This window comes from Carassius auratus, chromosome 26 (assembly GCF_003368295.1).
Source record: "Carassius auratus strain Wakin chromosome 26, ASM336829v1, whole genome shotgun sequence".
NCBI lineage: Eukaryota > Metazoa > Chordata > Actinopteri > Cypriniformes > Cyprinidae > Carassius > Carassius auratus.
The window spans coordinates 12464830-12486322 of record NC_039268.1 but is presented as its reverse complement, the minus strand read 5'-3'; the positions used below and the strand labels follow the sequence as shown (position 1 = coordinate 12486322).

Sequence of the window (21493 nt, the reverse complement as noted above, 5' to 3'; positions counted from 1 at the left end):
AAGAATTAGGGCTGAAACGATTCCTCGAGTAACTCGATTACAAAAAATGATGGAGGCAAATTCCTCTGCCTCGAAGCGTCTGTTAATTTATTTAAAATCTCATTTTTTAATATGACAACGCGTTTACGTCACCCACAAAGTGGAAGGAGAGACAAGCACTGCGTCCGAAAGATCACATACTGTAAGGAGTCAGCAGTGTTTTGATTTGAGGGCTCGGGCAAACGTAAAGAGAACGTCATGGCTTGTGTCCATTGCAAGATAGAGCTGGCATACCACAACTGGGGCCCTATGATTTCCGCGATGCAGGAAACGTGGAGAGAATCACGGAATCCAGTCATAAAAACGGAATTTATAGTATAACGCGGAATGGCACGGAATTTGCCAAATTTTGAATGAATTAATCAAAAATAGGTCATTGCACTTACATCAAATCATGATATGGACTAATATCTGTAAATATTAAGCCGGAAAAGTCTATTTAAATATTAATCCTGCATGTTCTGCGTGTCTCTGTTAATGAATGGAGCAGAAGCGCGACTTCCATTATAAAACACACTGAAGCGCACGTAACGCTCCGGTGATTTCAGCGTCTGCTTTCTCACTAAATAAGGACGTAAACACATGAACATCTCCACAACTGCTCTGACAGTCACTTCATGAGCATTTGACCGTTTAAGTAAAACTAGCATCACATCACATACACAGAACTGTAAACGTACGTCAACCCGTCAAAATAAAAGTCCTGTTTAGTTTAAAGACAAGTATTTGCCAGAGATGATTTACTATTTTTCAGCAGAATGTACATAGCCTACTACAAAAATAAAAATCAAATATTATTTTTTTTAAGGTTTAATCACACAACATTTCTACCATGTTTTATTTTTAATAGTAAATCCCCTTTGTTTACCAAAAAGTTGTTTGCTTAATTTTCAATAATTAAAAGATAAATTAAATTAATGTTTTATGTGTTTAATGTTTAATGTGCATCTCAGGAAATGCTTTATTTAAAACCACAACTGAATGGCACTTAATTCATCTGTCAACTTTGTCATTGTTCACAGTACAAGTACAGACAGAGAAACAATGGGTAGTACTTAAATGTTTATTGTTGATGTATGCATTGCATTCTATGCATATAAAAAATAAAAATATATTTTTTCTAATAAAGGAAACTTAGTTGTTCATTTTAAGAGACCCAAGAGTCTTGTTTTCTCTTGCATAATTAATATTGCACTTTAATTAAGCAAAAACACATTTTATCCGATTACTCTATGGAATTTTTGGTACAATACTTGTTTACTAAAATATTCGATAGCTACAGCCCTAGATAGAATAGGCATGACCTCAAAGCATTGAATTTAAACCGCATTGAAACCAACAGGGCCACTCAAAACAAATGTGACAAAGAGCTGATATAAATAGCACCTAACCTAACTAACAGATTTCTTGTGTGTACCACTGATACATACTAGGAGTAGAAAGTTACACAGAAGTCACAGTTCGGTTCATATCTCAGTTCAGACATCACGGTTCGGTACAATGGAGGGAAAAGCAAAACCAAAATGTAGAATGCTTGTGCATGTCTCAGGCTATACCACTAAAGGAAAATAAATAATTTAAACTGTTAGCCAACAACCCCCATAATGGGACTCACAGCTGAAAGTGCTCTACCAAACTTATAATTGTAACAGTTTCCTACTTCAGTGTGTTACAAACATAATTTTGGTGTCTTTGGAAAGAAGACTCTTTGGGCTTTACTTTTTATTAACCAGATTTGATAATGCTCAAAAATATTAAAAGTTATAGACACTTAAGTGCCTTGAATTTTTTATTTTTTTTTACCACACTTTATATTTTTTTATTTGTTATAAAAATACATGAAATGAGTCCTGGAGCAATCTAGAAAAGTAATAGGTTGAAAGTCACATGTCTCATGAGTTTCTATTTCAAATCTGAATAAAATATCATCAAAAAATGAGACTCCTGCAAATATTTTTATAAAATACTTTATATAAAAAAATATTTCCCCATAGTATTGAAGGTTTCTACAAACTATTTAGTTAGTAAACATACCACTGCATAGTTTTTTTTTTTTTTTTTCCATTATAAAACACTAGACAGAAACTTAGACATCACATAAGTGATTTATTTGAGCACTAGAAAAATACAATAAGAATATTTGAGTAAGAAAAATAAGAATAACAAGAAAAAAAAATACTTTTAACTTTGTTTGCCAGTTACAGAAAATCCTGAGATTTTCATTTTTCATTTACAATGAATTACGATGCAAATAAGTGCTGATAGGCACTTATACAGTTGGTAATAAAACAAATGCACCATAAAGTAAATAATCCACTCTCTATATTCATATAGACGCGTTCATTTTGATAGTCGTGATCATACAGTAATAGCGAGCTGATTTGGGCTGATTTGCACTCAAACAGATGGTAATCATGCAGATACATTCACATTCAACATAAAACACACTCTCACATATATAAAAACTGTTGAAAAATAAAAGAGAAACAGAAAAAGGCGAGCGCTATAAGTTCTGCCTCCATCAGCTCACAGATGCGTCAGAGCGTGTCACGAGGGAGTGCCAAAATTCAAATATACTATCTTTCGCCTATCTATTTCCGGTGAATCGTCTCATTCAGTTTGTGACACTGTACTCTGCAAAACCGTGCCTTTTTTTACTACCAAGACGCAGTTTCCGACCGTGAGTTATTCCATAACGGACACAAACAGTTCAGTCGCTGAAGAACTGAAACGTAAACAAAGGAATTATGATCCATATTATTATGATCCATAGTTTATTAATTAAATTAATAAAAAAAAACTTTAAGATATGTAATTTTGTACCTGAATTAATTGAACATTAATTTGCTACCATTTCAGATTAATATATTTGTTTTCCTTAAAATTAATTAACCGTAACAAACACTTGCAGTGTGAATGATGCCCCTTATAAACAAAATGACAGAGTATGTTCTTATGTTTCCACTGTCCGATCGCGCCCGCGCCTCACACACACACACACACACACACACACACACACACATAAATATAAGTAAACACTTTGTGAATTTTCAATAGCACCTCTCTTTCTCTCTCTCTCTCTCTCTCTCTCTCTCCCTCTTGGAGCTACAGAACCCCTGTATCTAACAGTACGTCCACATTAGATTAATTAATTTACACTCGAGTTTTATTTATTTTTATACCTTGTATATTCTCTGGGTATATTCATGCACTGAATCGTGATGCCCGTATCGTTTCGGTTCAATACAATAATACATGTACCGGTCCACCTCTAATACATAAGCAAAAGCAAACATTGTAAATCGACCAATATAAGCCTTGGCCTACTCTAAAATGAATTAATATAATAATAACAAAGAACACAGCTTACCTGAGAGAGAGGAGAGTTCTTGAAAGCCAAAAGTAAATTTTTCTTTGGTTCACAAAGTTTGCAGTGCATTTTGCGAGTATTTTTTGTTTTCTGACTATTACAAACAATTCTTTGAGGTAAGGCCAGGGATGTGGAGGGTTTTGCTGTTCGCCATCACTAGAACTACAACCAACGTTCTCGCCTGTGCTTGCAGACACTTTGGACTTTTCGCCAGACATCATGCTCTTACCAACTGAATCTCTGACACATTTGCTGCAGTTTGAATGTGCACTTTGTTTCGTGCCATGCAAAGAAAAGATGGACAGCCCACACACCAATGACATCTCTGAATGTTATGGGTTTCTGTGCCTCATCCAATGAAATCAGTCTGGCGTTGGAAAAAAGAATAGAAAAAAATCAGAAACTAAAGTAACAAGCTTGTTTTTAAAATGGAAGGAGTAGAAAGTACAGATAATTACGTTTAAATGTAATGGGTAGGAGTAGAGCAGAGTCAGCATGAACCCGGAGAGCAGAGTCAGCATGATCTCCTGTTGCTGATCCATGCGGGTGACTGGGGTGGATGAATTCAGAAAGTGATGTGGAACTTGTTGCTTCCATGACTGGTCAGAGTGACCAGGCTAAATCAGGGTGAGGAAGCAAGTGTAAGTATAAGTAAAGGAATTTATTTACGGAGTCAGATACTCTAGGAATAATGCCATTAACAACAGGTGAGTGAGGTGATGTCTGACGGTGAACCGGGAAATAGTGATGTCTGATGGTGATCCAGGAAGTGGCGGTGAGGAGATGCAGCAGGAGAGCGTGACACAGGAACTGAGATGAGCAATCCGTGGTGGTGAAGAGTTGATGGGGTTCCAGAGGTTTAGAAGATCCAATGAAGAGAAGAATACTGAGAAACAGGAACGAGAGACGAGACATAGGGATCGGGTAATGAGTAGCAGCTGGTGATGATGAACATTTAATAGAGACGCCCACATGAAACAATCAGTGCTGACGAGAGACACACACAAACTCCACACACATAGTGCAAACCCGAGACCACAGTTTACCAAACGTGACAGATGTTTATGAAGTTTATGAGTCCGAGCTAGGAATGAAGAGCCGTTCCTGGTGATGCTCAGACAGGCCTCCAAAGGTGTCAGTGGCACAGTTTAATGCAGACTCGTTGGCTCTAAGCTGTGATTTACATGAGGTCAGTCAGTAGATTAAAAATCTTTCTGAATATTAAAATGAATGTCTTATCATGATCTGGTCCATAAGCTACAGTTCACTAGACTACACAATCATAGGGAAGACTGCTGATCTGACAGCTGTCCAGAAAACAATCGACACGTCGCGTCGCGCCACATGTAGGACAACTCAAGGTATCGCACACTGGACGCGCACATTCTATATGCGTGAGCTCAATTTCGCAGCAAGATGGGAGAGTTTTAACTTCATCTATTATTATTATTTTAAATATATGATTTTAATTGATAAAAACTGAGTTTTGAACGTTAATTAATGAAAAGAATCTGTGTTATTATAATAAGTCTGTTATTGTTTTGTTGTATCTGTTGTCTAGGCAACTGTGCAGCTGAAAACGTAACCAAACACTTTTTGTAATGTTTTATTTGAATGAAACAAGTGTACTGTATTTTAATTTCAGTTTCAGTTTATAACATCTGGGGTTTTTTAATATAAAACTATGCGGATGGCGCTCTGTGGCGCGGCAGAAATTTGAACAGCGTTCTGAGTCGTAGCTGGGCGCCGCGGACAGACGCCGAATGGTGCCACCGGTGTGTGTACACCCATAGAGAATAATGTGTTCGAATTTTAAAGACGTGGCGCGACGCTGCGCTTCTCGTCCGGTGTGCGACCCCCTTGAGGCTGGGGTCAAGGCATACAGACATGTCAAGGAATTTGGCTTCAGTTGTCGTATTCCTCTTGTTAAACTTCTCCTGAACCACAGACAATGTCAAAGGCATCTTACCTGGGCTAAAGATAAAGAACCAAAGACTTAAACTACTTCAGTCTGTGTGCATTGAATTTATTTAATACGAGTTTCACAATTTCACAATTTGTGTTGAATTACTGAAATAAATTAACATTTCCACAACATTATCATTTGTTAAGATGCACCTATATGTGTGTGTGTGTGTGTGTGTATATATATGTGTAAATAAATAAATAAATAAATATAGCAAATTCTAAAAAAGTAAAACATAAACATAGCCAAAAATTACCCACTGCACTTTATCCTGAAGATACAGTATGGGGTGGTGGCTGCATACTAGGTTCTTTATTGCTGCTTGCAGCTATATTTCAAATATTGGCATTGTGGTAAAACAAATTTGGATAATTTTACCTGTCTAGTCAGTTTTAATTTAATGATAGCTGGGCTTTAGTTACTTTTACCAAACTTATTTTTTTTTCCTCTCTCTCTCTCTCTCTCTCTCTCTCTCTCTCTCTCTCTCTCTCTCTCCAGGCTCACTACATTAAGGCTACAGCGTTTAGGAGCACTGGCCGCAATGAGGAGGCTCTACAAGAGTATTTTTACTGTTTGGCTCTGAAATTTGACTGGATTGCTGTAAAACTGGAGGCCCAAAAGGTACATTAAAATATATTTATTCATGAATCTCAGATCCGTTTCTCAATGGTTTGTTTTCTTATTGTTGATTTTAAAGTTTAAACCCTTTAGATTCTTTGATTCATCAAGTTTTCATTATTACTTTTGTATACGTTTTTCTGTCTATCTACAGATCCTGAGTCATATGTTCTCTTCGGTCTTTGCAAATAATGGTCTGGCCACGTCCATGCAGCCCCTTCCAGTTGGATCCACCTCTCGTATCAAACCTTCATCCCTCCTAAGCTCTCTTCACTCCTCTCTTCCTAGAGATGGAGTCAAAGCAGGCTGCTCCAAGGTTACTGCGCTAAAATATAACTAATTTAAACAACTGCACAGATTTGCTACAATTGAGATATTGTCACACTGAACATTTCAAAATTACATTTTGCTTTGCAAAGCAATTTTAGATTCATAGCATAAATCATAGCACCATCAAATTTAAAACTGTTTTGTTTGTGTATGTTAGGAAGCAACACTCAATTGCAGCAAGTTCAAAGATGAGAACTCTTCTATTTTACAAAGATCTGAAAATGTGAACTCTGTTGGCCTCAGTTCACTTTTTGTTCAGCCAGTCCTAAAAAGGAAATGGACCGAAGATGTTAAGGCCTTTGAGCCACCCAGAAAACAGCTTAAAGAAGGTATGTGGTTTAAAACCATGATGTATTTATATTGAAAAAAAAAAAATATATATATATATATATATATATAATACAACAAATATTTTGAAGGAATAATTAATATCTGACTAAGATCTATAACTGGTTGTACAAACACACACTCACTCTCTCTTGCTCTCCCTCTGTTTCTGTCTACTTGCTTCATTCCCAGATAAGGCATCTTCACGTAAAATTCTCCCTACTTTTTCTGGGGGGAGGCAAGTTCAGTCACAGCTTTTGGACAGTGCAGATTTTGAATGTTCTCTCTGCATGAGGTGATGATAAATTCTCTCTTTGAAAATAACACCAAAATTTCCTGATAATTTACATGACTATATATCAATCAGGGTGTTCAAGTCTTTCTTCAGTCAAAAAGAAATATAAGGTTTTTGAGGGAAACATTCCAGGACAGGTACAATGGGTAAAAGGTCAAATTAGCTTTTTCAATGCAGCTCGTGGAACACGTACAAACAAAAAAAGAAAGCGATATCTTCAGGAGAGAATAAGGCCAAAACATCAAACAAAACAATCTAACTGGAGTTAGTGACCTATAACTATACTAACAAAAAAAATGACAGATTTGTACCCTAGCTCCCTTCCTAGCCCCAAAACTGGAGAAAATAGGGTTAAACAGAAATGGCACCCACCTCCCTAAAGTTTCCAAATCAAAATAGTAAACAAAACACAAGTAGGCAAACATTAAAGTAGCCGCTAAGAGATGTTAATAGTAGCAGCTATAAACCAAGCAACATAAACTAAAAAGTGAAGGATAATACAAATCTCTTAAACTAAAATAACAAAAGGTAAGTATTAAGGAACATCACAATGAACAACAATGAACTACAATACCAAAGCAGAACACTAAGCAGCTCAACAACCACCAACTGAGACAACAGGCTGTGCAGCACACAGACAGCGCTCTGGAGAAAGATCTTGTGGAAACCTTCTCTCTTCTCTGGTAGCTGGAGCTCTGCTTTTATTCTTGATTGGTAGGCAGGATCATCTGGGAGCAATCAACTACTTGCCAGGCAGTTTGAGTAGGAGAAGCCAAGAAAAAACACGGAAAGAAGAAACGCACATTAAAAGAAAATATAAATAAATAAAGACTTTGTCTCTGGACGCCCCAAGCCACCCCTCAAATACAGTGACAATTTCTTTACACACCCAAACCCGGGGTCCGCGGGTTATGAGACAACCCACGCATGGCAAGTTCATGCCAAACTAGAGTAACGACGAGATGAGATTAATCCTCCAGTTACTTGCAGCGCTCCAGTCTGCAATGCTCTGAAAGCTGCCAGTTCACACCAATGCAACGAGACAGTGTGTTGCATCATCTTAGCACAATGACTCTTTGTACTTCTGTCCAAGTTCTGACTTTTTCGGCTATTTTTTGTGGCTGGATATATATAATTTGTTGCATCTAAATATGAATGAGGATACGGTTGTTGATAAATCGAATTGTTATTGACTGTTGTTCTTATTATAATTTAGGGGGCTAAAATAGGCCTAACGACGTCCCTGGTGAAAGTGAAACCACTTTATGTGGCCTTCCAAAAGAGGACACAACTAGAAATCAGTAGTTAAGTTTTATTTGAAGAGTTTGGTTCCAAAATGCAATAAATCCATTTTGATTGATTTGAGTAAAATATGTTTTCTTTACCAAGAAAGTGGTAAGATGAAAAACACTATTTTTTCAAAATGTTTTCAAACTTTCATATAGGATCTCTATGATAACATACTGATAGAAATAAATTATAGCCTGAATGCACTGTAAGTCGCTTTGGATAAAAGCGTCTTCTAAATGCATAATTTTAAATGTAATAACATAAAAAATTCAAATCCAGGTTTTGATTTTCAAAGATTTACTATGAAATGTATTTTTTTCCCCCCAAAATGCAATAAACCCATGATATTTTTTTCTCAAAATGCAATAAATCCATTGAATCAAAATTAGTAGTATTTCATATTGAAACTGTTGAAAATACACAACATAGAACACCCTCTGGACTTGGTCAGCATTAATCTAATATACAGACACTGAACTAAAAATACATTCATCAGTCATCGCTTTCAAAATGAATTCAATGGGTCATCTTGTTAATTCTATAAATTAATTACAGCAATAAAATAAAATTTGATTATGAACAAGAACATGAACAACAATATCACATTTAACCACAGAAATTCCATAATGTAATTTGCCTTACATTCAACTTCAAAAAGTACATTAATCTTTGCCATGTTGCATTCATGTAGTTGACTAGTGCTATGTGCTGTATTAACAAAATCATGAATGGCATTAATAAAAACACTTACACCGACAAGCTACGCAATATCGCGTTCATAATTGAATGCGATTCATCTAATGAACGCTATATAGTGTTGCTTGTCAGGGATCTACCACTCTGTATTAAATGCATCTGAATAATTTCCATCTGAAAGCACGTCAAGTCAAGTCACCTTTATTTATATAGCAATTTAAACAAAATACATTGCGTCAAAGCAACTGAACAACATTCATTAGCAAAACAGTGTGTCAATAATGCACAATGAAAGTTAAAGGCAGTTCATCATTGAATTCAGTGATGTCATCTCTGTTCAGTTTAAATAGTGTCTGTGCATTTATTTGGAATCAAGTCAACGATATCGCTGTAGATGAAGTGACCCCAAGCTAAGCAAGCCAGAGGTGACAGTGGCAAGGAACCAATACTCCATCGGTGACAGAATGGAGAAAAAAAACCTTGGGAGAAACCAGGCTCAGTTGGGGGGCCAGTTTTCCCCTGACAAGATGAAACCAGTAGTTCAATTCCAGGCTGCAGCAAAGTCAGATTGTGCAGAAGAATCATCTGTTTCCTGTGGTCTTGTCCTGATGGATGAGACAAGTCATAAGACAAGGTCTTTACAGGGGATCTGTATCTGGGGCTCTAGTTGTCCTGGTCTCCACTGTCTTTCAGGGATGTAGAGGTCCTTTCTAGGTGCTGATCCACCATCTGGTCTGTATACGTACTGGATCCGGGTGACTGCAGTGACCCTCTGATCTGGATATAGACTGGATCTGGTGGCTACGGTGACCTCGGAACAAGAGAGAAACAGATTAATATTAGCGTAGATGCCATTCTTCTAATGATGTAGCAAGTACATCGGGTGGTATGGGAAGTGTTCCCGGTTCTGGTTTACCTAATTAATGCAGTCTAAAAATCCTTTAACAGATTTTGATATTAAAAGCATATTAGTATGTTATGTGTAAGCCAGGTTAAAGAGAGGGGTCTTTAATCTAGATTTAAACTGCAAGAGTGTGTCTGCCTCCCGAACAATGTTAGGTAGGTTATTCCAGAGTTTAGGCACCAAATAGGAAAAGGATCTGCCGCCCGCAGTTGATTTGGATATTCTAGGTATTATCAAATTGCCTGAGTTTTGAGAACGTAGCGGACGTAGAGGAGTATAGTGTAAAAGGAGCTTATTCAAATACCGAGGTGCTAAACCATTCAGGGCTTTATAAGTAATAAGCAATATTTAAAAATCTATATGATGTTTGATAGGGAGCCAGTACAGTGTTGACAGGACCGGGCTAATATGGTCATACTTCCTGGTTCTAGTAAGAACTCTTTCTGCTGCATTTTGGACTAGCTGTAGTTTGTTTACCAAGCGTGCAGAACAACCACCCAATAAAGCATTACAATAATCTAACCTTGAGGTCATAAATGCATTGATTAACATTCCTGCATTTGACATTGAGAGCATAGGCCGTAATTTAGATACATTTTTGAGATGTAAAAATGGAATTTTACAAATGCTAGAAACGTGGCTTACTAAGGAAAGATTGCGATCAAATAGCACACCTAGGTTCCTAACTGATGACGAAGAATTGAGCAGCCATCAAGTCTTAGACAGTGTTCTAGGTTATTACATGCAGAGTTTTTAGGTCCTATAATTAACACCTCTGGTTTTTTTTCTGAATTTAGCAGTAAGAAATTAATCATCTAGTTTTTTATATATGACAATAACATGCAATTTATCGTGCAGCCCTTGATTGTTGATAACAAAGTAGCTGAGGAAAACTATAATGCCGGGTGTATTCAAAACGCGGCCATTACTGTCTAGAGTGTGTGGAATGGTGCGGTGTGATTAGTTGAGCTAATATATTGTGTTCTGCAATAAATTGAGACTGGCATTTGTTGCGTTTGAAAAAAAAAAAGCGAGAAAACATGACCCTAATAATTCTGCGAATATCGTTTGTTGCACAAATTAAAAATTTACTTTTTTTTTATACCGACCAGATACAATATTGATTTAGGTGGAAACTCGATATTTTTTTAAATGGCGTTTATCATTTTTTGGAACCAAACTTTTGTATCATATCATACTATATATATATATATATATATATATATATATATATATATATATATATATATATATATATATATATATATATATATATATATATATATATATATATATTACATATATATATATATATATTACATATATATATATATATATATATATATATATATATATATATATATTTATATATATATATATATATATTTATATATATATATATATATATATATATATATATATATATATATATATATATATATATATATATATATAATATTCATATGTGCGTAGCGCATTTTATGGAAGACGAGGACTGTTTCCTGAGAGAGTAAACTACAATGCCGGTGTCTGTTTCTATAAAGTGGGACAACAACTTTCAGAACAATGAGCTTTGTAAAAAGCAATGCGTTTCAGAAAGGCTGGGGATGGAGGAAATACAATAAATGTACATGGTTGTAATGCACTGTGTTTGTGGTTTAAGGTTAAAAAAAACATTATTTTCCACAAATACACACAAAGGAAAATATTTTTAGCAACATTATATGACCCCTTTAACTTCTCTTTGATTGAACATAGAAATATATAAACATCTCGGATGACAAAGGGGTGAATAAATTTTCAGGAAATTTTGATTCTGGAGTGAACTATTCCTTTTACTTTGTAGATATATGAATCCTCCTTACTAATGTTTTATTCCAGACTATTTTATGAGCCTGTCACAACACCCTGTGGACACACATTCTGCCTCAAGTGTTTGGAGCGCTGTTTGGACCACAACCCAAACTGTCCCCTGTGCAAGGAGAACCTCTCCGAGGTAAATATCAATACATTTGCAATATAATCATCAAATAATGTACTATGGGGCATTAAAATATCTGAGTTTAATTTAATTAGTTTTCAAAAAAATCTGTGAAAATGTGACAACGATATACCAGTTCTAATGCCATGGCTAAAGTTTAAGCAAAGCAAGCTGGCTGTTCTTTCTTTGACTTCACTGGCGTACACAGAACAATATTTAGAGTCCCAGCCTCAGGGGTAGACAAGAGAGGAGTGGATTTATTGATTTAATCACTGTATATTACACTGCTGCCAAACAGATATAAACATGCAATTTCTTTCCCAGCTGTTAACCTTCACAGATGTAACTGTTTTTGTAACTGTGTGCATTTGACAGTTTAAAGGGTTAGTTCAGCCAAACATTAAAATTATATAATTAATAACTTGCCCTTATGTTGTTCCAAACCCGTAAGACCAGTTTATCTATGGAATACAGTTTGAGATATTTAAGATTTAGTCAGAGAGCTTTCAGTCCCTCCATTGAAGCTGTATGAATGGTATACTGTCCATGTCCAGAAAGGTAAGAAAAACATAATCAGTCCATGTAACATCAGAGGTCAGTTAGAATTTTTGAAGCATCGGGAAAAAAAAAATTGGTCCAAAAATAGCAAAAACTACAACTTTATTCAGCATTGTCTTCTCTTCCGTGTCTGTTGTGAGAGAGAGTTCAAAACAAAGCAGTTTGTGATATCCGGTTCGCGAACGAATCATTCGATGTAACCAGATCTTTTTGAACCAGTTCGCCAAATCGAACTGAATTGTTTTAAACTGTTCGCGTCTCCATTATGCATTAATCCACAAATGACTTAAGCCATTAAATTTTTTAATGTGGCTGACACTCCACATTCAAACAAACCAATATCCCAGAGTAATTAATGTACTCAAACAGTACACTGACTGAACTGCTGTGAAGAGAAAATTGAAACCTCTATGAAGTTGGCACCCCATAAAAAGAAATAATCACCAAAACTATGCCATTCGTTTGTGCTACATTTATACTGATTTGTGCCGCAGAAACGAACCTTTGTGTTGGTTTGGTGTTTGAGATATTAAACATTCTTTTTTTGACTGTGTGACGTCACTCTCCACCCCTTGTTGCCCAAATCTCTCCAAACCAGCGCCGTTCATTTGTGCTCGATTTGCGTCTAAAACAGGTGTCATTCGTTTGTGCTCGATTTGTGGCGGTTTGTGCTGTTGAAATGAATGTCAAATATATTTCTTCTTCTTAGAAATAACAAAACAATTCTGGGCAGTGACGTCACTCTCCACCCCATGGCTTCCAAATTTCTCCAAACCGGTGTCATTCGTTTGTGCTGGTTTGTGCTGTTAACAGAAATCTGTAACTATGACCGCTTCTATTATATAACAAAAATAAACTTTTTACGAACAGTGATGTCACTACACCCCATGGCGTCCAAATCTCTCCAAACCGGTGTCATTCGTTTGTGCTCGATTTGTGCCGGTTTGTGCTGCTGAAATGAACGTCAAATATATTTCACCTTCTTAGAAATAACAAAAACCACTCTGGACAGTGACGTCACTCTCCACCCCATGGCGTCCAAATCTCTTCAAAATGTTGTCATTCGTTTGTGCTCGATTTTTGCTGGTTTGTGCTGTTACGATAAACATTGTATCTTGTCCTCTTCCTTAGAAATAACACTTTGGACTCAGGAATGTGACGTCACTCTCCACCCCATGCCGTCCAAATCGCCCCAAACCGGTGCATTTTGTTTGTGCTCGATTTGTGCTGTTTTGTGCCGTAGAAAGAACCATAATAAATTATTCCATTCTAGTGTAGACATCACAAAATCTTTGGAGGAGAGGTAGTCTCAAATAGTCTCAATCATTTGTGCTCCGTTTGTGCTGCTTTGTTGCTGTAAAAAAATTGTTTGTGCCGCTTAATTTTTTTAGATATTAAAACAATATTTATACATTCTGAGGTCACCCACATACTATGACATACCACATACTCCGGGATATTGGTTTGTTTGAACTCAGAGGGAGTGTCAGCCACATTAAAAAAGTTAACAGCTTAAGTCATTTGTGGATTAATGTGTATTGGAGACGCGAACCGTTTAAAACGATTCAGTTCGATTTGGTGAACTGGTTCAAAAAGATCCATTTACATCGAATGATTCGTTCGCGAACCGGATATCACAAACTGCTTTGTTTTGAACTCTCTCTCACAACAGACACGGAAGAGAAGACAATGCTGAATAAAGTCTTATGTACTTTCGATGCTTCAAAAAATTCTAACTGAACCTCTGATGTCACATGTGCCGCGTTTCCACCGCAGGAACTTTACCCAGGAACTAGGGACTTTGGCCTGGTACTTGGTGTGTTTCCTCCGAAGGAATCAGGAACTAAATTAAGTTCCTGTTGAAAAAATGCCCCTCAGAAAGTCCCTGCTGGCGAGGTAGTACTTTTTCAATGTTCCGGAACTTTCGGGGCTGGGACTTGGGCGCTAAACATCCTGATTGGTTGAGTTCACGCAGCATTGGGTTCAACCACCATTTCTTCAGATCATTTTCTAAATATTACTGTTATTGTTTCATGAAATGTAATTTTAAAAGTATTTCAGGCAAGAATGTAGTTGTTTAAAACTCAAATCTGTGTTTTATTTATAAAGACAGTGCCTATTTAAAAATATGTTTTGCCGATCTTGGAGTCCCACACGATCAGCGAGAGCTCAGTGCTTATGTTTCCGCCGAGAGCAGCCTCACCTCGGCTAGACCTTCTGATATGTCTCGCTGGCTTTGATATCTCTTTAGTGGTTAAACATAAAATATAATTTGTTGATCTAACAGCTTATCTTTGGTGTGTATTCAATTTATCTATATGTTAAAATGAAAATAAAAAAGGCTAATTTATATAATATTTTGTTTCATTGAAATGGCATCCAAAATCAGCATACTCGCGCAGACCTACATCACCAGTCTGTTTGCCTAATCTTCTTGGTACTTTACACCACGGTGGAAACGCAGAAAGCAACAGGTCTGGGGGGAAAAAGTTCCTGGGGAAAAAAGTTCCTGGTACAATGTTTAAGGTAATTTCGATGGAAACGCGGCAATGGACTACTTTGATGTTTTTCTTACCTTTCTGGACGTGGATAGTATACCGTTCACACAGCTTCAATGGAGAGACTGAGAGCTCTCTGACTAAATCTAAAATATTTTAAACTGTGTTCCAAAGATAAATGGAGGTCTTATGGGTTTGGAACAACATGAGGGTAAGTTATTAATTACATAATTTTAATATTTGCCTGAACTAACCTTTTAAGTGCAATAAGACATTAAAGACAACTTAGTTTAGTACTCACATGCTATGTGACAGCCGCTTTCTGTGTTTGTACTTTGATGTGTGTGCTCAGAAAATGTATATTGGAAGTTTAAACTTATATGGTATAAATCATATGATTTCAGCATGGTGGACATGAAAATCAAAACCAAACAATGTTTTTTTAGCACAGTATTTGAGGTCCAAGCTATAAAGCCATAGCTCTATTCTGGAAAAGAGGGCAGAGAGCAGCAGTTTATTTGCATTTAAAGAGGCTTTTATGAAAACTATGTTTTTGCTTCCACTCAAAATAGGCATTTTCAAAATGATTAAATTATCTGTGAAATAAAAGGAGCATAATGTGTCATCTTTAAAATGAAATTCATTTGAAAAGTGGAAACACATTTGTCAAGTTTTCTAGACTACCTTTATATATTGCTGTCCAATTAAAAACAGATACAATATTACTGGTCTCTTAATACATCAAATAACACTTTCATAAAAAGACACGCTTAAAAAAAGAGAGAAGTTTCTTATTATATTAGGAAAAATATAGCTGTCATGTATCACTGTTATTGTCTGCATAAGCTGTTGGTGCTTTGACCGTGATAATTGTAAATTATTATTTTTAAGGGAAATCTTTTATCCAATTATAGGTTTAAAACCATGTAATTTTGTGTCTGTTGTTGTTTGGGGCAAGCTTTTCCAGCCATGGTGAACTGGCATTTGACCTGGAACTTTGGGTGCGTCCACACGGAGACATGTGAAACTGATATATTTTTAAACCGGGTCCTAGAGTAGATCAATCTGAAAACGCCTCCCTTATGTTTTCATGTGGACAGTGAATCCATATATTTTCTGAAACGATGACATCATCAGCCCACATCTCACCCCCTAGTCAGACACCACTAGACACCACCTAGTAGTCACATAACAGCAACAGAAACATGAACAAACACTGAACTATTGTCTTTTTATTAACTAACATTAACACAGATTAGTAAATGTTCGTTTGTATACCACGTCAAGGTTCTCCGTTTTTAGTGCATCTCTGTGGGAGAATTACAGCGACACATACTGGTCTGGCATGTATACTACAGTTTTGTGTGAAAGCAGATATTTCTTGAGATGAGGGGAAAAAAGATTGGATAGGGAAAGCTCTGGCTTCATGTGGACATAGCCTTTGTGGACTTTTTAATGTTTATTTTCATTTAGAAATGTAGAAATTTTTCATGAAATATCACACACCTGCGAATAGTATTGTTTTAATGTGTAATAATGTTACTCTATGGCCCACCGTTTAATTCAGTGTTAGGCATTGAGGAGATGCTTTCTTATCTAAAGTGCACTTATCTTTTTTTCTGCAGTACCTGGCTACTAGAGCATACAACAAAACTCTTCTAATAGAAAAATTATTGCAGCACTTTTTTTGTGATGAGCTAGCAGAAAGACGAAAAGTACATGAAGAAGAGATGAAAGAATTGTCAAAGTAAGTTGTATTTTATAGTTGGACATTAACAATAATGTGCCATTTATTATTGTATCTTGTTCATGTGTACATATTGAATTTTTTTTTTATTTTCTTCTTGTTTCAGCTTGAACCAGGAAGTGCCCATCTTTGTTTGCACTATAGCATTTCCTACTGTTCCCTGCCCACTGCACGTTTTTGAGCCTCGGTACAGGCTTATGATTCGCAGATCAATGGAAACAGGAACCAAACAGTTTGGCATGTGCATTGCTGATGAACTAAATGGGTAAGAGGCCTTGAATTAATTTTCAAGTGTGGGTCTACATCGATTTTCATACGACATAACACATAATGTAACTGTTACATGTTTGTGTCTGTTTTTTATTTCAAGTTCACTACTGCAGTTAGAGTTTTGTTTTTGCATTTTGCTTTTTCAAAATATTAGAGAAAAATAAAAGCTTAAAGCATATATCTTGCTTAGGTTAAAACCAAAACCAAACTCACATCTCGAGACACATACAAAGCCAAGTAAAGTTAAAAGATGTAATGTTTTTTTTTTTTGTTTTTTTTTAAGTCAGTGTAAAATGACGTCTTGAGATTTTGTGAGGTTTTATTCCATTCCATTGCGTCTTGTATTTTTTTAAATGCAATCCATGTCAACGGTGCTTCTGCTTTTTGCATTAAGCAATGAATAAAATACTTGTGGCTGTTTTATTCATAGTTCTTAAAACATAATTCTTCATAATGTTCATGCAATTTACAAAATTATATTTGATTCATATATGTTAGTTTAGACATTATGCGCTTTTTTTTAGGTAATGTTTTCATTGCATTGAATGAACAATTTAATGCGGTGCATTATTTAGCTTATTACGCCCTCAGGCTCATTTTGGTGCCATGTCTAAAATTTGTAACAATGCTGTACGAAAACAGTTTTGTCAATCGACACGAAATGCATAACTTTTTGTCAGCACAGTCTGAATATGATCTGACTCGATTTTGGTGAAAATCGGACCAACAGTTAAGGAGGCGTTAGAAAAAAAGTAGGTTTTCAACATAAATCAAAATGGCAGACAGGGCGTTCAGAGACTTCCTACTAAAAAATTATGTCTGTTGTCGGCATGACCCAAGGAATATTTTGAGACCATATTCATTACAATAGCCTAATGCAATAAAAAGTTATTAGCATTTTTGGAATTTTCATAATTAAAGGTTAATGGTTTATTACTCTTGGCCAATAAGTGGAGCTGTTAAGTTTTATCTGGTCTTGTTGAGATATATAGTTCAGCATAACAGTGGAAACTAAACTCGTATTTTCTTATAATATTTCCAAGGAGCAACATGTATATTGAAAATAGCAGAGGACCTAGGACAGATGTGCCTTGTGGCACTCCATATTTTACTGATGATAAATTAGATGACTCCCAATTTAAATAAGCAAAGTGGTAGAGATCAGACAGGTAGGATCTAAACCATCTTAAAAACTGTCCTTGAATACCTGTATAGTTTTGTAATCTAAGTATGTCATGATCTATGGTGTTGAACACAGCACTAAGATAAAGTAAAACTAGCAATGAGATGCAGCCTTGAACAGACGCAAGAAGCAAGTCTTTTGTAATTTTACAAGTCACAACAGATTGCATCGGTTGTGAGGATGAAGACGACAACTCCCATGATTCCACATTCAATCACTGCGTCATCAAACAATTTTGGGGAAGTCATGGCCTAGTGGTTAGAGAGTTTGACTCCTAACCCTAGGGTTGTGGGTTCGAATCCCTGGCCGGCAATACCACGACTGAGATGCCACGACTGAGATGCCCTTGAGCAAGGTATCAAACCCCCAATTGCTTTACACTCCTGTGTAAAGGGAGTCCCCTTTGTTGTCGTTGAAAGGGGCTTTCCCGATGTCGCTGATTGGCTGGAAGTTCAGTAGTCGCTGAAGTGACGTCTTGGGAAGCTCGTGGTTGGGCGTTGGCTGACGATGCAGAGTTGTGTGGGCTGGTTGAAGTTGAACGGGCAGTCGAGGTCAGACTCGGAGACCGGCTTTAAAAAACTGAACTCAGAACACGAAACTCTCAAATGGAAAAGAAAAGAAGTAAAGTTTGACGAGACTAGGTGGTGTTTCTTCTCATCGTTCTAAGTAGCAGCAGGCGTGCAGGCCAACCGCGCTCAAAGAACATTGATGACCAAAAGCATGGCTAAAAGCTAAGAAGCAAAGCTAAAAGCAAACTCTAAAAGCAAAGCTAAAAAGCAAGCTAAAAGCTAAAAGCAGAATTGTATGGTGTCCTAAGTATTTAAACTGGCCTGTTGGCCACACCTCAAATGTTGTCTTCACCAATCAGATATTGTCTTAGCTCGGGGGTATCATGAATCATATGTTATCAAGTACATGGTCCGGATTTTCACACTCTTGCAGGGTATAATTTTGGACATGATTCCTATAACAAGAATATGATACATTTGACAAATAACTGATGGTCAGGACTGTTTCAAGCTAACAGATTCGAATACAGACATACTAGACATGAATATGTATCCTTAAGCTATCCAATAGTTATTAAAAGACATACACAATAAGTGATTATAGCATGATAGTCAAATGTGTGGGTTTCATATAAATGAATAAGGAGTGAAGTGATGATGGACTGATATTCATTTATAAGTTTTTTTGAGTTCATTTTGGTCCATATATATGTAGAAAAGACCGTTTCGGTGCCATTCTTTTGACAAAGATTTCTATGGAGACCAGAGGTTAAAAGCCCCCCCCCCCCCTTTCACTCTGGTTCTGCTAGGTGGGGGAAGTGTTTAAGGATATGGTGATAACTCTCATGGGTTTACATGTGATGTCCTGCGTTGCATCTCAATTACTTGCCCCAAATTTGACAATCTCTTCTCGGAATTGAAATTTTCAGTAATTGTTCTAGTGGTGTTAATGTTGAAAGCTGTTCTGTGAAAGAGTTGGTTGGGTTGGTTATCTTGCTTGGGACTTGTGGCACAGAATGTTTTATTGACTTCCTGTTGCCTTTCTGAGGAATTCGGCTCGTGTTTCAACCACAGTCCTAATCGACTCTTTAATTTGTCTGATTCAGGTCAGATCCGCTACATTGAACTACATCAGACAACGTGAGAAAATTATAACATGCTTTTTATTTTATATTTTGGTGAAAGCTTACCACCTTGCCTCGGCCAAACAATTCAGTATCATAAATTCATTCACATTTTAGCATCTTCAGTGTTAGTTTGGTGGCGATTGCATTAAGTGTCTAGGAGGAATATGTAAAGGTTAAGAGTAGCTGACTTCTGTTGAGCAGAGCATATGACATGCAGCGTAAAAAAAAAAAAAAAAATCAGCTTGATGATTCCTATAATGTGTATTGGGTTTAGTGCATATATTTTCATAGCTTTGGGGCCTAATCAGAAAGAAGTGTTAATGAAGTACATAACATCTTGGCACGGAGTTAAATATCTGAGGTGTGTGGTTAACAGGTTTGCTGACCATGGCTGTATGCTGGAGGTGAGGGATGTCAAATTATTTCCTGATGGACGCTCTGTGGTGGACACCATAGGCATTGCTCGTTTCAGAGTGGTCACTCACGGCCAGAGAGATGGATACAACACAGCCAAGATTGAATACTTGGAGGATAAAAAGGTATAGAGATATTTGCAGTCTATCAGCACAAAAGTCCAAATCCCCAAAAAATTATATTGTGTGTGTGTGTGTGTGTGTATGTGTGTGTGTGTGTGTGCGTGCGTGCGTGCGTGCGTGTGTGTGCGCGCGTGTGTGTGTGTGTGTGTGTGTGTGTGTGAGAGAGAACGAGAGAGAGAATAATAAAATCTCCAGACTTCCACACTGACCATGTATGTGCATATGTGTTCAGGTTGAAGGAGAGGAGTTCACTGAGCTCCTGAAGTTGCATGACTCTGTGTATGATCAGGCCTTGGGCTGGTTCACCTCCCTTAAAGATGATATGAAGAACCAAATCATCAGCCACTTTGGGCAGCTGCCTGTCAAAGACTCTGACCCACAGGTGAATGTTTGGAACAAATAATTCTCACAATTGTTCTAAATCATTGTTCATTGTAATCTTACCTCTAAACTGTCTGCTGCTAATCAGACCAGTATTTAATTTTTATTGTAAAATTCTTGTTGTTTGCCTTTGTAGGCAGGCTAATTTTGCTTTTTTTAAAATGGCAGGCTTATCTAGTACAATCAGTGCTACTGTTTGATTGTGGTCTTTGTTTTTTTTTTTTTTTTGTTGTTGTTGTTTTTTTTTAAGGATAATCCCAATGGTCCTGCATGGTGTTGGTGGCTGTTGGCTGTGCTGCCGCTTGAAAACAAAGCCCAGCTTACCATCCTCGCCATGAATGCTCTTAAGGATCGGCTGATCGCCATCCGCAGGGTCCTCATTTTTGTAACTCGCAAGCGCCCTCGATGATAAATGAGGTCTAAATGAGATCATCAACATCAACCCTTAGTTTGGGAATGCTGATTTAGGCTGGGGTTACTGACGTTTCTTCTAGTAGCCATCTTGTTCTGTCATTGCAGCACGCAACCCCCACCAGTTAGTTACCTAAGTTTTATTTAGGTCAGGTGCAGTCAAACCATTTACCAGTTTAACAGTAGCATCAAACTTTAAAACAGTGGGAAGTTTTTTTTAAGCATCTTTGGTCCTTTAAAATAACACCTGTTTTGTCCTAGGTATAGTGTACGACTGACCAAATGCTTCACATGGGCTTGCAAATATCAAAACTGGCGTACATGTGCTTTAGTTTGGAAATGAGCAGTCACCTTATTTCCATATTGTAAAAGATGATTAAAAGAAAAACTATTTTTACTTAATTTAATATTACATGTACTGTAACCCTGCTTTCTCTGTATCTGTATCTAAATGTCT

At 36.8% G+C, this 21493-nt stretch overlaps 1 protein-coding gene across 5 annotated transcripts in view; it reads left to right on the top strand.

Moving 5' to 3' along the window:
* LOC113044350 (LON peptidase N-terminal domain and RING finger protein 2-like) overlaps window positions 1-21173 on the top strand; it is a 117552-nt gene extending 96379 nt beyond the window's left edge. For all 5 annotated transcript variants that reach the window (XM_026204273.1, XM_026204272.1, XM_026204276.1 and 2 more), the window contains exons 4-13: window positions 5874-5996; window positions 6148-6309; window positions 6481-6652; window positions 6843-6945; window positions 11717-11831; window positions 16498-16619; window positions 16726-16884; window positions 20085-20247; window positions 20477-20626; window positions 20876-21173. In XM_026204273.1, the coding sequence (XP_026060058.1) occupies window positions 5874-5996; window positions 6148-6309; window positions 6481-6652; window positions 6843-6945; window positions 11717-11831; window positions 16498-16619; window positions 16726-16884; window positions 20085-20247; window positions 20477-20626; window positions 20876-21034 (1428 nt within the window). In that variant the 3' untranslated portion in view covers window positions 21035-21173. The remainder of the gene's footprint in view (window positions 1-5873; window positions 5997-6147; window positions 6310-6480; window positions 6653-6842; window positions 6946-11716; window positions 11832-16497; window positions 16620-16725; window positions 16885-20084; window positions 20248-20476; window positions 20627-20875) is intronic.
* The last annotated feature ends 320 nt before the right edge of the window (window positions 21174-21493 follow it).